We start from the raw sequence: 17,312 nt of genomic DNA on the forward strand, positions 1-17,312 counted from the left end.
GCGACCGGGCGGACTCAGCGCTCTAGAAGAATCTTACAGGGCTCCGCCTGACCACTGTGGCGCCGCAATTAAGCTGGTTACAATGAGACCAGGTACCTACCTATGTAGGTACGTACGCAAGGTATCCGTGTTACAGTGGTCCGTCTGGGTAAGTTAGGGCACAGCAGTTGCCAACCTCAGGTCGGTACTTGCTACTTGCCGCGCCTACCCCGCGGGCCACGCGTACCGCCCTCCTGCTGAGCTTCCCGCACCCTTAATCAACCCCACACTGCCGTCAGCTACCTACATGTATGTTGCCCCCAATTGGCCCGCACCACATGTTTGTTCATGGCCTCTACTACATAGATTCCTTTACTTCCATGTCGAGCATCGCGGTAGCGCGTCTTTATTGTCCCTCAAATTCATCCCATAAGCGATTTACTATCACGAAAGCGAGTTATCCTCATACCTGTCATCGCCCCCGGCAGCCTCCCGAATCTCCCATCTCCACCCGCCGTAACCCAGTCGCAGCACAGAGACGATTCCCATTCCCGATACACGATCAAAACCTCGTCGATAGCCACAGTCACGGTCCGAGAATACGATGACTATAGACCGCTCTACAAATCAATCGATCTAATTGTCTAGGCAGTCCCCGCTCGACGCTCTCCGGTCGTCGGCAGGGGGACAGGCTGTCCATGGCCGCCAACCCAAGATACAGCCTTCCAGCAGGCTTCAATGGCCAGGCCACAAATGGCGCCGGCGGTAAACCCGCCTTGCCTCATATCGACGATGTAGTCGCACTGCCAAGCGACGTAGATGGCACCAAGCCAATAAAGTGGCTGCTCGAGCAGGCCGAGATGTCATTGCGCCAATCCGAGATGAGCCGCGACTTCAACAGACCAGCCCTGGCCTTGAAGGACTTCATCCGCGCTTCGATTATCACGGTCCAGCTAGTGTCTCACCACAAAGACTATCTGATGCTGAAGGATGGACGCAACGAACTGGCTAAAAAGCACACCGCGTTGATGACCCGTATTAAACAGCAGAGCGATATCTACGACCAGATCAAAAAGGACATACTAGCGGACAATAAGAGGACCGGCGTGCTCCCAAAAGCACGGAGATCAGAATCTTTGCAAACAAATGGCACTCATTCGTCTGCGACGTTATCCACACCCACCGGCGGCGGCCCCGCGGTGAATGCATCGGGCAAGGTCAAGCCTAAGGTGCAGCCAAAGCCCCAATCACTCCAAGGCAAGGCCGTTCCTGGTCATGCAAGATCATCGTCGACCAATAATGTCAGTGTCGTCGACCTAGCAGCACGCTTTGCAAACCTTCGAGGACCCCAGACCACACCTGGACAGGATCCGCGCATCAAGACTCATCCAATTCTACAATTGAAACCCGCCGGCCCCCGAGATATGCCGTCGTCGCCTCCAAAGTCACAGGCAAACCTGTCAAACGGAGTACCGTCACTACCTAAGATGCCGGATGCTATATATCATCCAGCTCGCGGTAGTGTCTCCAGCGATGTCGGACGTCCTCCAGCCACTACACCCCGAAGTTCGCACAGCCGTGCGGCCCCAACCCCTTCGCTCAGCAACATGCCGAGTCCGGTATCTGCGCGGCAGAGCATGGAATACTTTCCTCCTGTTGCTACCAATACAACTGGTGGTAAATCGTCATTCCACAAGCCCGTCTCCAATGGTGAGGCTGACTCGATCACGGCCGAGGCACTATTTGAGGCCATGAAACAGACGGGCTCTGTTCTGATAATAGATATCCGCTCTCGTATTGAATTTGACGAAGGCCACATTATGTCTTCCTCGACGATTTGTATCGAGGCTAGTATCCTACTTCGGGACAACATATCGGCATCGGAGATTACAGAAAGCTTGGTTCTTTCGCCCAACCAGGAACAGTCGCAATTCGATCGCCGCAATGAGTACGAACTCGTTGTTTTCTATGACCAAGACTCTGAAGAGATCCCTCGTTCTCCGCGCAGCTCCGATGATATGGTTATTGTCTCTCTGCATCGCGCTCTCGCTCACTTCAACTACGATCGCGAGCTCAAGCAACCCCCAAGGATTCTGAAGGGCGGCTTAGACGCGTGGGTTGAAGTGATGGGCTCCGCCTCACTACAGGCCACAAGCCTCAGTAGTAGCCACCCTGCTCCAGCATCGCGGGCTCGAAGCGGAACTTTCCAGCGCAAGCGATCGAAATACATCCGGCCTCTGCGTGCGGACGAAGTTAAAGTTTGGCAGCAGACTCTAGAGAACGAAGATATGAACGCCAACCAACCTCCTGACTACCATCGTTCGACAGAGTCTTTCCTACGCCGCTATCCTCCAGTCTTGACTGAGCAAGAGTCTATGACCTCGTCGCCCTCAAGTGAACAACCACCGGGATATAGCACCCTTCACAATATTGACCCTTATAATGACCTACCCTCACCGCCGACCCGTCCGGCGCCTTCAGTTCCTCGACTCAGTTATAGCAGTTTGTCTCACACATCGGAGGAAGTTGACCGCTTCGAGCAACCGGTGGCACCCCGCCAAACTGTCCGAGCCAAGAAGTTACCGGAGCAGGTGACCGGGGATGGTTCCAAGCTATATACGGGTCTGAACAATCCACATAATTGGTGCTACGCAAATAGCACTCTACAGTCGCTTCTGGCGTCACCAGACTTTGGGAAGGAATTGTCTGATTCGACATGGAAAACAGAATATCGAGCACCAAAGAAGGATACTGAGAAGATAGAACATGCTCAGTTGATGATCAACATCATGTCTAACTTATTCCACTGGATGAGTACTGGCAATCTCGAAGTCATGAAGGCCCAAACTCTCATGGTAAATGAATCCTTGTTCTCCCTCTCAACCTTGCAAACTAACGACTAGCAGAACTACTCGCAGCATATATGCAAAACGAGCCGTTCAAATGCTCAATTTGGTGGGACACAACAACAAGATGCGCAGGAATTCATGTCCTTTCTCATGGAACATCTGCACGACGAAACCAACTCCCGTCGAAACCGAAAGGGCAATGCTCTGCAGCCAAACACAAAGTCGCAGCCGCTGCTATACGCTGCCGTCCAATACTGGTACAACCACCTCCAGTTCAACGAATCCATTGTCGACAAGTACTGGCGCGGACTGGAGCTCTCGACGGTCCAGTGCCTCGACTGCCACACCAAGACGTACACGTTTTCCCCGTTTGAGTGGATTCCCGCGCCGGTCGCGCTGGGCAGCACGCGGCAGACGCTGGAGCAGTCGCTGCACCAGCACATTGCCAATAACACCCTCGACGACTTTTCGTGCGACAAGTGCCGCCGTAACACGCGCGCCATGCAGTCCATCTCCTTTGCGCGGCTGCCGCCGCTCCTCTGCGTCTGCTTTCGCCGCTTCAACTACAACCAGGCCACGGGCGACATCAAAAAGTCGACGGCCCCCGTGACGTGGGACTTTAATGACTTTGACGTGTCGCCGTTCTTCTACGAGCATGGCAACGGCCGCCCGCCACCTGGCACGAGCGACCAGCACGCGTACGAGGGCCCGTTTCGGTACGAGTGCTACGCCGTCATTGTGCACGCGGGCAGTCGGACGGACAATGGCCATTACTTTGCCTATGTGCGCGATCAGAGCACGCACGACCCGTACGCGTGGCTGTGCTGCAACGATAGTCGCGTCACGAGGGTCCGGATCGGCAGCGGGGAACGCGATGATATCCAAAATGAGGTGTTCAAGTCGGGGCAAGACAGAGTCCCGTACCTGGTGTTTTTCCGGCGCAAGGGGTAAAAATTCAAAATTATTTTTAGTCTAAAGTTTCTAGATATTCCTTGGTCTTTCGAGCTCTAGCTTGTTTGTGTCTGTTTTTTCTTGCATATTCTTCGCATTCTGTATTTTAAATGCATAGCCAATTGTTCGTTTCCCCCCCAAGCCGCACAGCGAGCGCATTCGCATTTGAGTAGGGGAGCTGAGTAGGTAGGGGCAGCTCTGGGCTCTTAGTTGGCGAGCTATCGTTCAATAAATTGCGGCCGCTTGGTCTACATCTTGGCACCGTTTCTTTGGCTGCCCAGCAAACCGCACGAGTGGTCGTTGGAAACCTATAGCACCCTGTGTGTATGCTGCCCGGTCATCATCTACACCACCTTGGAAGCCGCCTGGATCATCGTCAAGTCTGTCGACTCTTCTATTCGGTAGCTGCTCGCTGCCCTGAACAACAGCGTAGCACATATCAACACGAGCGTGGCTGACATGGAGGCGGAACTGGTCCAGCAATCATGGCCCAGCTCACACGACAAGCTTCTCAAGCTCGAGACGCAAGTAATGCAGTCCTTCTTTCCGCCTCAAGTGCGCAACCCATGCTAGAATGCCACCGAGGCCTGTATTCTCTTGCGAGCGAACCGCCGCCCCTGTTAGTTATTCACAGTGAAGGGCCTCACAGCTCAAGAGACCATTGTCGAGAACGTTGAGCTGCGTAGGAGGGCGCCGATACCCATCGGCGACCTAGTCGGCGGGCTTGTTGAATTTTATTAATATCGTGGTGGTTTTCCTTGTTTTTAGAATAAAATAGTTTCTCTTATTTCGTTGCATCTCGTTTCAAAACCACATCGGTCATGTTAGAATTGAATAGCAAGTTATCTGGTGTCAGGGAAGAAATAAAAGTCTTGGTCGAGATTGCACCTGTTCATACATTACCGCCACTTTGAGCCTTGACTAGCCACCAAGGAGCAGATACTACCTACAATACAAGCATTAAGCTGCGCAAAAAACGTCCAGCCGTGGAAAAAAAAAAGACTCAGATCATAAAAAGAAAGCAGGCAAGGAAAAAAACCGTTGCAAGCATGATGCAACGAGCGGTATCATCGTCCCCTCTTCATCCGTGTAACCATTCCTTCGACTCCTGTGGAGAATACATGCGTTCCCTGCAGGCTCGCCATCATCTCATTGGAGAGGTATCATATCGTCGTTTAGATCTTCTTGACGCACTCGGTAATCTCCTTGTCGTAACGCTCGCGGATAGCCTTGCGGTTGAGCTTCTGGGTGGCAGTGACGAGACCCTGATGCAGTGTTAGTGTCTGGAGCGCAAAACAGTCGCGTGCTGGAAAACTTACGGTAGGAGGCAGCCATTCTTCCTCAGTGATGACAACGCCGGCGACAATCTCGATGCCGCCCAGTCCACCGCGACGACCAGTAGCTTGAAGGTCCTTGAGAACAAGCGCATTAATCTTGGGGTCGGTGTGCATGTGGTGCTCGTCGATGCCAAGATCTTTGGCCCTTTGAACCAAGACAGCGTGGTTGGCCATGATGACGGCAATGGGACGGTTCTTCTCGGGGTCGGCATGAACCATGAGGTTTGCAACGGTCTGGGTGCCGCGGTAGATGGACTCGATCTTCTCGAGTGCAATGTATTCACCACCAGCCATCTTGACGAGATTCTTGACACGGTCAATGACCTTGAGATGGCCGTTGGCGTCAAACTCGCCGATGTCGCCGCTCTTGAACCAGCCGTCTTCGGTAATGGCCTTGGCAGTCTCTTCGGGGTTGTTAAAGTACTCCTTCATGACGGGAAGACCACGCATCCAGATTTCACCCTGAGGAACCTTGGCGTCGGCATCGTAGCCAAGTTCGGGAATAGAAACGAGCTTCACCTCGATGGAAGCGGGGATGGGGCCGATAGCTAAAGGCGAATACTCGAGAGGGCAGCCCAGAGCGCCGTTGGCACACGTCTCCGTGAGACCATAACCGACCAGCATCGGGCCGAGGATAAGGGAAAGGAAGTGCTTGGTGCCCTCCGAAATGCCGCTGGCACCGTTCATAGTGAAGCGCAGACGGCCACCAGTGAGTGTGCGGACCTTGGAGAAGACAATGCTATCAAAGATGCTAGCAAAGGGCAGCTTGTTCTTGGTCATGAACGTCTTGTAGTTGAAGGCACCCCAAAAGAGACTCTGTTGGATAGAGCTGGCACTCTCAAGCTTGGACATGACGCCCTTCTTGACAGTCTCCCAAACTTGCGGAACACCGACCATGACGGTAGGTCTGAGCTCGCGCATATCTCCAGCGCAGTTCTTGACGGAGGTGTCGGAGAGGGTGCGGGGGTTGCCGTAGCCGACGGTGCCGCCAATGAACATGAGCAGGTTCTCGAGGGCCATTTCGAAGATGTGGGCGAGGGGAAGGTAGGCGAGAACGACTTCTCTGTCGCTGACGCATTCGTCGACGCAGGTGAGGAGGCCGGTGACTAGGAGGAGAAGTAGGTTAGATACCGAAGGGGCATCGATTCATGAGAGGCGTCAACTTACCACCAGAGATGAGGGACTCGTGCGTGATGCAAGCGCCCTTAGGCAGGCCGGTAGATCCAGAGGTGTACATGATGCAGAAGAGGTCCGTGGCGCTGGCGGGGTTGGGCTCAACCATGTTGTTCTTGCCGGCCTCACGGAGTTCCTCGAAGGTGACTACAGTGAGATTAGGGTTATCGGCCTTGAAGGCCTCGACCTCACCGCCCTCGGCGAAAATGCAGCCCTCGTTGATGATGACGAGCCTGACCTTGGAGTCCTTGATGGGCTTGGAGGCGGTCTTGAGCAGGTGAGGGTCGACAAACATGGCCTTGGCATCGGTCTGGAGGAGAGAGTGGGCGACGCCGCTCTCGCCTAGGGTATCGTAGGCGGTAACAATGGAGATGGACTGAGAAGCACAAGCGTGGGCAATGGAAGACCAATTGGCGCTGGTGGTGGCAAAGAGGTGAAGCTTATCCTCGGAGCCAAGGCCGTGATGGCGCAGACCAGAGGCAATCTCGAGAACAAGCTCCTCGTACTGCTTGTAGGTGATGAATGAGAAGGGTGAGAGCTCAAAGAACTGCCACTCCTTGTCGACCTCTTGCACCTCGCCATCGATGTTCTTCTTGACCTTTTTCGTCTCCCTGTGGAGCTTGACGAGCTTGCGGGTGCCGACGGCGGTGTTGTTGGGGTAGACGCGGGCGCTGCGCCGGACAATGTCGAACACTGTGTTGACGTCCTTGGCCGGGTGGTTGAGAAGGCCGTTCTTCGCGCGAGGGTGGCGGCGAGGAATGGTCTCGCCGGGGACCTTTTCGACACCAGGAGCCTGGACAGTGAAGGGAGGGCGATGGACCTGGCTCAGGGGCATGATGCCCGAAGTGTAGTCTGTCATGATGGAGAGGGTGGGGGACGGATGTGCCGTCTGGGTAGAGAGAGGGTAGAGCAAAGGTGGTGGAGGAGATGGGAGAAGAGGATGGGGAGGAGAAGCAAAAAGAACGAGGGTAACTAGGAGAAGAGTAAAGTGGCGATGGAGCTGGCGATGACGCTGGTGAAAAACAAATTGGAGAGTCAAGTGGGCAAGGGCCGGGGTTAGGCGAGCCGGCGCGGGATCGAGGCAAAGAGGGACGAGGGAGCAACGGGAAGACTTTTGGAGGAAGAGAGGGTGGAGAGGTCGTGAGAAGCAAGTTCCAAGGTCCAGGTCGGTCGCAGGCCAAGGTCCAAGGCGGCGTGTGGCCAGGCTGAGGTTGGCGTGGCTGGAGCTGTCTGTACCGTGCCTAAGTACAGGTGTGGGTGCTGTCGGTGGTACCTGGGAAGGGATGCGGGATGGGGTCACTGGACAAGTGTCCTACAGAGCGTTGCTTTGTGGCGTGATTTCATGACGACAGATGACCCAAATAGCTGGGGAAAAAAGGCAAGCAGCTTTCAGTTCCAGTACTGTCGAGGCACCCAGGAACTCTTGCTCAAAAACCGCCTTGTTGCAACAAGAGAAGGGTCCAAATAGCATCGCCCACCAAAGTCGCGTCTGGTACTGACCACTGGGTACTGGGAGGTACCTCGCGCTGCGTTGCCTAGCCACGGCCAAGCTTTGGCGGGCTTGAGTGCTGGGCTGGGGGACGCTAGTGGCTGATGCTACCTGCAGGTGCGTGTTTGGTAGTCGCAGCCTGAGTGGAAATAGTGGACTGGCCCCCTGCGCGTCTGGGGGAAAAGGACGCTAAATGCAGCTATGGTGGAGGTGATGCGGGGGCGAGCTCTGCCCAGGGCTTGTGGCTGAAGTTGCTCTTGTGTCGAGACTCGAGGCAGAGAGACAATGTACGTACGCCGTCGCGCGTCAATGCTGGAACAGAGACGTGTACCAACCATAAAGGAAAGACTTGCGACTTTTAGCCTAACTATTAGCCTTGAAACCACAATCACCATCCCATCATGCACTGGCGTGGCCCCTATCGTCCCGTTGGCTGTTCTACCGATGCCAGTGCCCAACAAGCTCGCAATCAACCACGACCACGACCACTACCATCAGGCACGTCCACGTCTTGGGGATCTACAGAGGGGTTCGGCGATACCACCTATCAAACATGATGCACTGGCGGCTCACAGTCGTACGCGGCCCGTTTCATTCATCTACCACGAACATATTTTTATAATTTATATACGGATGAATCCATAGTCCCCGCACCTTGCTGTTTTGCTGGCCTACCCTGTAAACCCTTTTACAGCGCTCAAGCCAACCGCTCAGCACACAAGCAGCACAGCAGCCCGCCCCTCCAAGCCTCCCCAACCGAATTATCCATATAACCGAACCTTGTCAATTCCCCACGCATCACGGCCTCTCGGCTTCAACAAAAAATTCCGCCCTCATAGCAAAGCAAACGCTATCTCCCCGCATTGCACTGCCTACCTGCTTCACCCGTGACCCCGCGCCGCCTCACACTATCATCATCACCATCTTCGCCACCATGCATTACCGGATATGACACTTGTTCTCAATGCTTCCACAGCTTGCATCAAACTCTGCTCCCTGTCACCACTAGAGACAGGAGAAAGATATACCTAGGCTGGCGCTAGCTCCACCTCGATTCGTCTTTTCAAGCTAACAATAACCACTTCGTTCAGCCGTCCAATCTTGGGCGAGAACATCAATGGCTTCTGCCCATTGCTCTTCACATGTGCCGGATATAGCTCTATACATACCTCCAAGGCGCGGCCCGCCACAAGCCAACTCCAAACCACCAGTCCTCGGTACGGATACTTCTCGGTCCATTTCTAAGCGCCGTCGCCGACCCCTCCGACACGCCAGTTCTCTATCCCGTCTAAATACTACTAGGCAAACCGAGACCCAACTGCTGTGCATAGCCCTTTCCCACCTCTTAGTCCCGTACGAGTACACTGGGCCAAAGTTCCAACCGCGCAACCTTCTGCCCTCCAACAAGTGCGAAAGTCGTCGTCAATGGTCTGAGGCGTCGAGACTGTCCCTCGACGCCGCCACATTTGCAGTCGCCAAGCTCTCTAGACCCCTCAATACAACAAGTCTGGACCTCTGTCCCGGAGGATGCTTCAATGACTATTCGTCGCCGGATCTGTAACTACTGAACGGGTACCCCGCACCTTTCAATGGTTTTCCCCAGGAGCAGGTGGCGCAAGTCGTCGACTTCGTACAGGCGGCTCCTGCAGGCCTGCACTCTGCTCCTTTCGTTTGGGTCGAGGGACTGTGGCGCGCCGCTAATAAAAGGCGCATTTGCCAAACAAGACTATTCACAGCCCGCATGTCCCATGTCCATTGCCTCCAACAGCACTACCGCCAACTCTTGAAACTGTCGCCCCTTCATCTAGGGGATTGGCCGTCAAGATCAGCGCGCTTGGACTCGTGTCATTTCGTTGACGCGAACCCACCATCACCTACCTTGGTCCCTCTAGCCAATGACTGTTGGCGCAACAGCTTCTCCAGATCAGAACAGAGACCTCTCATTCGTCCCGGCAGCCTCCGCACTGTTCCGAGATCAGACCAACCAGCAAAAATCTCACCTTACCCTCCTTCTCCAGGGCCCCTGCAGTTATCCTGCACGAGTTCGATAGACTAGCAAGCCAACAATCCTTCATCCGTCATTGCTAGCTTTGGCGCTCTCATCTCCTGGTCGCTCTTGAGTTTCATTTGCTGCCGTTGAATTCCTCGTCTATCGCCTGCCGCGATCCGCACCGACCAGCCCACACAAGTGATGGCAAATTAGCATACATATGTGCTGTCTGAGGTACGGGGTTCGTGCATACCACCATTGAAAACGACTGCTTCATTCGCTACGGCCTCCAGTGGATATGCGGCCCTTGCCGGCTTTTCAAGATCTCTCCTGTCCATGCTCGTCGCAAAGAGGGTTAAAAGTCCGTCTCCTGCAGCCGGCGAGGTGGGCCACGGTCCACGGCGCCGCGCCGGCCACATCCTAGCCTCGACAAGGGGCTTTCAGTAGTTCATGCTGCCAGATCTTTTTGGATACTCTTCCGACGACATCAAATTTTGCTGATCCACCGGATCAATCGCCGAGGCTCACGAGCGTTTGTCTGCGCATCACATTCCCTGCTGTCCTCGGCGCTGCATGCCAATTTCCCGGTCTGCCCGACGGCGTTTACGAATATGTATGAGCCTTTCCAGTCACTGAGCCGAGTCAACAACCAGAAGCCAACCATCAGCGACTCCATACAGCTCGCGATTATACGAGCACTGGCGTTGAGCCAGCCTCGTTTTCTCGGAATTTCTCCACCAGATAGGCTCAAGAGGCCTATCCGCCTCGGCCACAGAGTGGCTCGTCTCAGCCATTGTGCCCCGGTCAGATGTCAATCTGCTCAACCTGCATACTGACGGACAACGGTCCTGCATTTGGATAGTCCATGTAAGCATTCGGCCGAGACACCTACCTTTTCTTCGTCATCTGAAGGAGTGTCCTCTGGACTCTACGCCACGCTTCTTGGGCGAACAGCTGAAAATTGGAGCTCAGCCGGCACAGCTCAGCATCCACACGTATTCCTTGTCCCTCTCAGTGCTTCCACTGCCCCTCATTCTGCTGAACAAGGACCCGTTTCACATCTGATAACAGAGACGGAGAACTATAATATGATCCAACCTGTAGTCTAGGCCGTTCTGGGTGCTTGAGTAGCTGTCAGCCTGTCGCCTGACCCAGCGACGCGGCCCAGGTGCTGTGAGGCAACGTAGGACGAAACCACCCCGTAGCCGGCAAAACCAGCTTCTCTGGGGAGTTTGTACAAGTTAGTAGTTGGCTCCAAATGGGCGCTGTAAAGTAACCGACCGTTCTCCCACCGCCGCTTTTTACTTTGTCCTGTCCCTGGCAGCGACTCCCAGTCCTCTTCACCACAACAACCCTCACCACAACCATGTACCCTACAACTCGTGAAGTGATTCGCCAAAATCTCAACACCCAAGTGCAAATCCGGACAGACCCCGTGTTCAAAGATAAGTGTATTCATTCTTTAAGTGTATTCAGTCTTTCGCAGTTCATCGGCCACCTCAGGCTAAACTTGGTCAATGAGCACAACTCAACTGTCACAATCACCCTCAAAGTCAAGCCGCGAGCCCATTCATCAGCGCTGCACCCGAAAACTCCCTTTCTCCATCCAATATACCTCCTATCAGCGTCTAAATCCTGAAGCTGCAGCGTTGGCTGGCAGTGCACCGTCTGCCTCGGCATCTGGAACGCGGATAGTACACCGCACGACCCGTCCTCGGCCAGAAGCACCGCCGCCGGGTGATTCGAGTCCCTAGACGGACTGACTTTGCACAAATCGTTCTTGAAGACGATGGGAGTAATCGTCTCCGCCCGTTGGGTCAGGCCTAGGATCTACTGTATATCTACGACGGGAATGTCCTCGCCGCGCGAGTCGAGCTCGGAGCTGCCCATCTTGGCGACGTGCGCGCAAACGCCACCCATGCGACGCGGCACGTCGTCTCGTTGGGAACCTTTGCGACGTGTGCGCCGACGCACGAGGTTGGGCACGCGATGGTCGCGCTAAGCTGGGTGGCGGTGCGGTCGACGGGGTCCGTCTTGTTCGAGGCCCGCGACTGCGCGAAGTACGGCAGCATGCCGGCAACGAAGCGGCCGCCGCCCGAGGCGCAGCCTTCCCAGAGGACGTCGGGGAAGCGCGTGGTCAGCTGCTCGAGGACCCGGTAGAGCCCGCGCAGGTAGGAGTCGAAGAAGCACGCGGAGGCCGTCTCGTGGATGCCGCGATTTCTGTCGCACTTGACGAACGAAATAGGCGCCATGATGCTGTCAATGATAAAGTCCTACGAAACGGGCAAGGCGAGTTCGAGGACAAACTGGTGGCAAGCTTCGCTGCGCGGCCTGGAAACCCCAGTCGGGGTGCGTGTCGAAGAACGCCGACTTGGGGTTCACCATTTCCGGGTCGACCCAGATGCCGAATTTCAACGTCCCGTTAGACCCTGCGACCGCCAGCGTCGTCGCCCTGGCGATCACGCTCCTGAAGCCATCCAGGAAGCAGTTCGCCCAGCATCGTCACTCGTCCGCGGATCTTTCTCTCCAAACCAGCCATCGTCCATGACAAATGGCTTCGCCCCCAAGTCCACAATGCTGTCGTCGTCAAAGCCAAAGTACACGCCCCCTCAGCCGTTGAGCGGCACCGACCGCAGGCGGTCCTGCCACGGGCTGCGGATGGTGTCGGTGGTACAGCCGATGAGCGCGCAACAGCGCCCCCGCGCCGCCGACGGCCGGGTACACGGCGTCGCACTCGGGAGACATGAGCGCCGGGCCGGGCGTCAGCCGCCCAGAACAGCTGCGCGTCGTGCAGGCCGCGCGCACTCGACCGTGCGGGTTCTTCTCGACCTCGGCGCGGAAGGAACCCGAGTAGAGCAGGGCAAAGAAGCTCAAACGGCACGGTGGGCCTCGGTCATTCTGGGGGCGAGGAAGGGATTGTTGAATTGTGACGAGTATCCGGTCGTGCTGCCGAAGCTATTCGAGACGGGCAGGTTAATACAGTGAGTGGTGCCGGCGGTCGGGCATAAAGGGTGAGTTTTGCCATCATGATCTGTAGTGGATGGTACGGCGCGTCCTGTTGTATTCTCTGTACGGATTCCAACTGCTTGCGTTGGCGTCCTCACTCTGCTTCATACAGGGCTTTTTCGGAAACTGCTTTGGGTTTGCCACATCGTCGCAGGTATGGCGGCGCTTAAGCACAGCATTGGCAGTCAAATTCTTCATGTGACGCTCCCAGAGAAGATGGCGGCGAAGAGAATTAGACATCTCAATAGTAAACATGTTGCGGCGCGTGGTTCGTGGTGATAGAACTGCTTGCGAGCCGACGTTGTTAGTAGGGGCGACAATCGGCTGGGCGCTCGGGCGAGGTATCTCGATGATGTTGGAAAGACGCATGCCCTTTATCAACAGTGGGTCCTCATCATCATCATTAGGAGAGGCGCCCGGGGCTGTGATAGCAGAGGCTGAGTGAGATGCTTGTTGCTGAGTCCGCGCAAGCATAAGAGTAATAAGCGAACAGCGGGAGACTAGGTGCGCCTTGGACTCAACACGTTGGAAGAACTTCGCCTCAACGCTCGATTTGCTGCTGTCAGAGTCTTCCCAATCGGAAGAGTCATCGTCGTCAATAGCGCTCTCGTTAACGCAGTCGTCATCGGTATCCGAGTCGATGGCGCTCTCGGAGATGAGTGGCTCTGCGGGCCGAACATCACAAGGAGTAGATCCAAGGGAACCATCCATCAGGAACCCGCCCTGCTCGCTGGAACATGAACCGCCGAGGCCAAACTTTGCTAGTGCCTTTTTCCGGGTGAGGGCGGGAGAAGGCTTTGGCACGGTATTGGCGGGCTCAATGGAGGACTCGAAAGGGGCGACTCTAGCGGCCATAGACGCAACTGCCTCGCTTGTAGGCTTGGAATCGGCAGCCATATTCGGTACTCGGCGTTGCAAGGAGGTAAGCGGCGCCTTGAGAAATCGAGACGAGCAACTTTGCAATGTCGACGGGTGTTATGTGGTGCTCGTCGTGGCTTCTCGCGGTGTTAATGTGACGGGGTCCAAAGCGAGTCTCTTAAGAGTCAAATTTAGAAACAGGTTCGACGTATCCTGGTTAAAATGAGAACAGAAACAAGAGTTTTAAGAGGAGAGCCTCTAATTTTATATACTTATGTGCATCGAAACAGGCGGCCTTGGTGTCCTTAAGTAACAAGTGCAGAGCAGCTATTCTACCAACCTAGCTAGCCGTCCACCTGTCGCGGGCTACCTCCATAATTGTGAACTTGGCAAGCAGATCAGGCAACATCGTATCGTCAAGACCAGTGGGAAGCTCAAAAGTATTCTTAAAGCACAATTTTCCGCAGACCTTGGCCATAATGTGAAGTTGGTCCTCCTCGGAGTGTCCGATCTCTGAGATGACACCAATTTGCTGTAAGGTTCTCAAGCTCGATGCTGCAACTTCGGCTTGCTCGTTACGGGTGGAATAGCCCTGCAACGGGAAGAAACATGCCAGTAGTCCGGCCACCTTGTCCTGACGTAGCTGAGCTTGAAACTTGTCGCTGAGGGTATCGATCGAATCATTGATAGTCCCGTCAGTAGAGTTACGCAGTGGCGACAAGGCTCGGCAGAGACTGTCGTCGCTTAAACATGATTGAATCCGCAAGTCCTCATTCTTTCGCACACGAATAAGCATGGCCTGGGCGAGAATAGTGTATCTTTTATGGGCATAATTTGGCTGGAGAGCCGAAAGATTCTGGACGCGCCGAGCTGGTCCGCTCTCATCGGGATGTTGTGCGCGATTTGGAGAGCAGACCGAGACCTCTACCTGGTCTGAAACTCTGACTAGCATTAGCCTTCGTTATGGAAAGGGCTGCAATGACTTACAGGCCATGGTTCTTAGCAATCTGAGAAGCCATAATAATAGGCTGCAATGACGGTTATGGGATGAGTAGATTCAAATCCACGGGTAAGGCACTTAATTAAGGTCTCTCCTAGGTCGTCCTGTCCTTCACGAGCCGGTGTTTCCTCATTTTGGCCATAGCCACGAACATGGTCTTGCCACAGTACAGCGGAGATCCCGCATTGGATCGATCTAGCCTAGACATTGACTGGAAACAGTAGTTGATGCAGTTGAAGTAGTTGGAGTACCGGATGCAGCGGACGCAGTTGATGCAGCTGATGCAGCTGATGCTGCTGATGCAGTTGATCTCTTGCTAGCCGTGATTTCTTGACAGATCGCTGAGGCAGCGCTGTAATATATACAAGCAATGCAATAGACGCCACGAACTGCTAAAAGAACTACAATTCTTCAGCGCGCTCAATCGTGCTAATGTTGTAGATTAAACTATTCACGAAGTATTAAATTTCAGCTGTACTATTTTTCGGCTGCTCACTTAGGCTTGCACTTTAATAAGAGAGTATTACACCTTCCTCTGCTGCCTCTAAAGCGCGTGATAACTGTATAACTGGTTTTACATCGGTGTCGTACTTTGCAATGACCAAAAACTCTGTCGCTGTGCGAATACCCATGTATGCACCTTTTGAGACACTCTCCAGTTGCGTCTTAAAGCTCCTAAACTTGTTCTCGGAACTCCTGAGTATTTTGCAAGCTTTGGATAGATCGGCTTTGTCACTGTCGCTTTCTGTCGTGTTGAAGGGTGTGGCAAATACAGCGTAATGGTTGTTTAATGTGAGGCGTGTGTCGAAAGTTGGTAGGCAGTCCTGTAGAATACTGCCGACTTTGCCTATCTAGAGCTCTAGCGGGATTATATCGACACCCTGTTTACTATTAGTATATGAAAGATAAAGTAGATAAGATATATTACCTCTCTATCTAGATTAGTACCTAAAAGGTAATGGGTAGCCATAATGTAAAGAGCACACACAGTAGTTATGGTTATAGTAGAAGTCATGGGCGTTACTGGTGTATTATGTACTATGGTTCAAATTGCTCAAATCCTACTAACCTTTCTCTTGACTGGCTTGCAGTCTGCTGAGGGTGAAACATATCCTTCCCCCATCCCAGAGTCGTGCTATCGGGGCGCCCCCTGCATCCTTCGCCCTTCCCAGGATCGCCAGGATCCTCGTCCATTGCCAGACTTTCAAGATCATCAAGACCAATCACTTCCTCCAGACACACTGCGGTCGAGCTCTCAAGAGACAGCCCTTGTTCGGGAGAACTTCTATCCCGCCGAGGAGCTTGACTCGCCTCCTTTGCCTGTCTTCGTAACCGGCGTGTAGTTACCCACCCCATGACCTGCATGAGACAGATGACAAAAAGACCAACCAATGAGTGAGAGAAGTACTGTATATGCTGCAGAATGGGCGCCTTTTCAGCCGCCACAAAAGCAGCCACAAGTCCTAGCGCAAGGCCCAACACGGCGGGCAGTCCGAGGCAAACCCAGTGTCGCTGTAAGCGTGTATGAATTGGGGCCGCATCGTTGGTGGAGGAAGCACCTGTCAGTGCCAAGGCTCCGCTGTAAAGCGTAATGAATACCCAAAGCCACAGCCTTTGCGTAGTCACCAAGCACCAAATCCCTACAACCAGAATAGCGGCGGTGAGTAGGGAAGCACACGCTATCACAGCGTATTTCCTAACACCTCGAAATGGAAGTATAGAAAGACAGAGATAAGCCTAAGCTCATTGTTAGTACTTGCTAACTTAAAGTTCCGCAGATCTTACAATTTCTGCCCCTAGGCATAGTCCACTAACAAGCTCCCATGTGTAGAACAACACATATGAAAGTAGCTGGGTGTTCGGTGTTCGACGCGTAATAAAAAATGCCGATACTAATACAGCCGACATAATAGAGTAAATGATAAGAGCGACTCTAAGAAAACAGCGTCTATCTTTCGACAATGGCTCCGGGAAATAATCGCGAACGAGGCAAAGCGCAAGGTAAGCCACTTCGAGGCAAAGTACAGCAAGGGCAGGGGCGTACTCATTCACTCCGATGGGCTGCATTGCGCCGATGGGTTGCATCCTAAAGGGCGGTGTACTTTTTGCATTTGGTATTGTTCCTTTATATAGACACATTTTTTTGAAACTTAAGACTTCATGCATTTATACAGCTTCCGTCCATCCGCAGCTGTTTTGGAACTGTATGTCGTTTTGTTCTCTTGGAGTGGGCCGTTCAGCAAGCCTCATCGAAGCGTATATGTGACAGAAATCCATTAACCCTCTATAGTATTATTAGCCATTACTTTAGTTCAAGATCCAGCATATCCCGCCCGCACGTGCCATAAAGGAAATGTTCATAGTAACTGCGCACGATGTGTATGCAGGAGATAGGCGGCAAGGTGAAGCTAGGCCGTATCAAGGGGAGAACGGCTGACGATACAGCCAAGTGTAGTTAGGAAATGATCGACAAATTTTTCTGTACAGCGCAGAAGAATCTGTCGATCATTACTTCTTACAATGTACCTAGTAAGACACGGGTCAGCCACATAATTATTCAGCGTCTTGTTGACCACTTCCAGTCCAACAACGGGTTGCCCAGCCAGTCTTTCTCCTACACTCGACAAACTCAAGCATCACCCATACTATGGCCCAAGACCTAGCTGACACGCTGATTCCC

At 53.7% G+C, this 17,312-nt stretch overlaps 3 protein-coding genes across 3 annotated transcripts; 1 reads left to right on the top strand and 2 right to left on the bottom strand.

The window, feature by feature from the left end:
• Positions 1-82: 82 nt before the first annotated feature.
• CCM_05071 (ubiquitin carboxyl-terminal hydrolase 2) lies at positions 83-3,779 on the top strand (the record flags this gene model as incomplete). Its single annotated transcript, XM_006670217.1, has 5 exons — positions 83-104; positions 165-319; positions 379-570; positions 663-2,834; positions 2,898-3,779. 5 exons carry the CDS (start codon positions 83-85, stop codon positions 3,777-3,779), a joined length of 3,423 nt encoding a protein of 1,140 aa, XP_006670280.1.
• A 1,175-nt stretch (positions 3,780-4,954) lies between these two features.
• On the bottom strand, positions 4,955-7,633 carry CCM_05072 (acyl-CoA synthetase; the record flags this gene model as incomplete). The annotated part of the gene is made up of 4 exons (XM_006670218.1): positions 4,955-5,044; positions 5,099-6,222; positions 6,284-7,519; positions 7,606-7,633. 4 exons carry the CDS (start codon positions 7,631-7,633, stop codon positions 4,955-4,957), a joined length of 2,478 nt encoding a protein of 825 aa, XP_006670281.1.
• Positions 7,634-11,598: 3,965 nt separating this feature from the next.
• Positions 11,599-16,699, bottom strand: CCM_05073 (Glycoside hydrolase, clan GH-D; the record flags this gene model as incomplete). Its single annotated transcript, XM_006670219.1, has 11 exons — positions 11,599-11,650; positions 11,743-12,041; positions 12,076-12,235; positions 12,443-12,656; positions 13,266-13,729; positions 13,989-14,573; positions 14,620-14,660; positions 14,748-14,948; positions 15,211-15,483; positions 15,698-16,369; positions 16,418-16,699. 11 exons carry the CDS (start codon positions 16,697-16,699, stop codon positions 11,599-11,601), a joined length of 3,243 nt encoding a protein of 1,080 aa, XP_006670282.1.
• Between the last annotated feature and the right edge of the window lie 613 nt (positions 16,700-17,312).

Source organism: Cordyceps militaris, assembly GCF_000225605.1.
Source record: "Cordyceps militaris CM01 unplaced genomic scaffold CCM_S00004, whole genome shotgun sequence".
In the NCBI taxonomy this organism is placed as follows: Eukaryota; Fungi; Ascomycota; class Sordariomycetes; order Hypocreales; family Cordycipitaceae; genus Cordyceps; species Cordyceps militaris.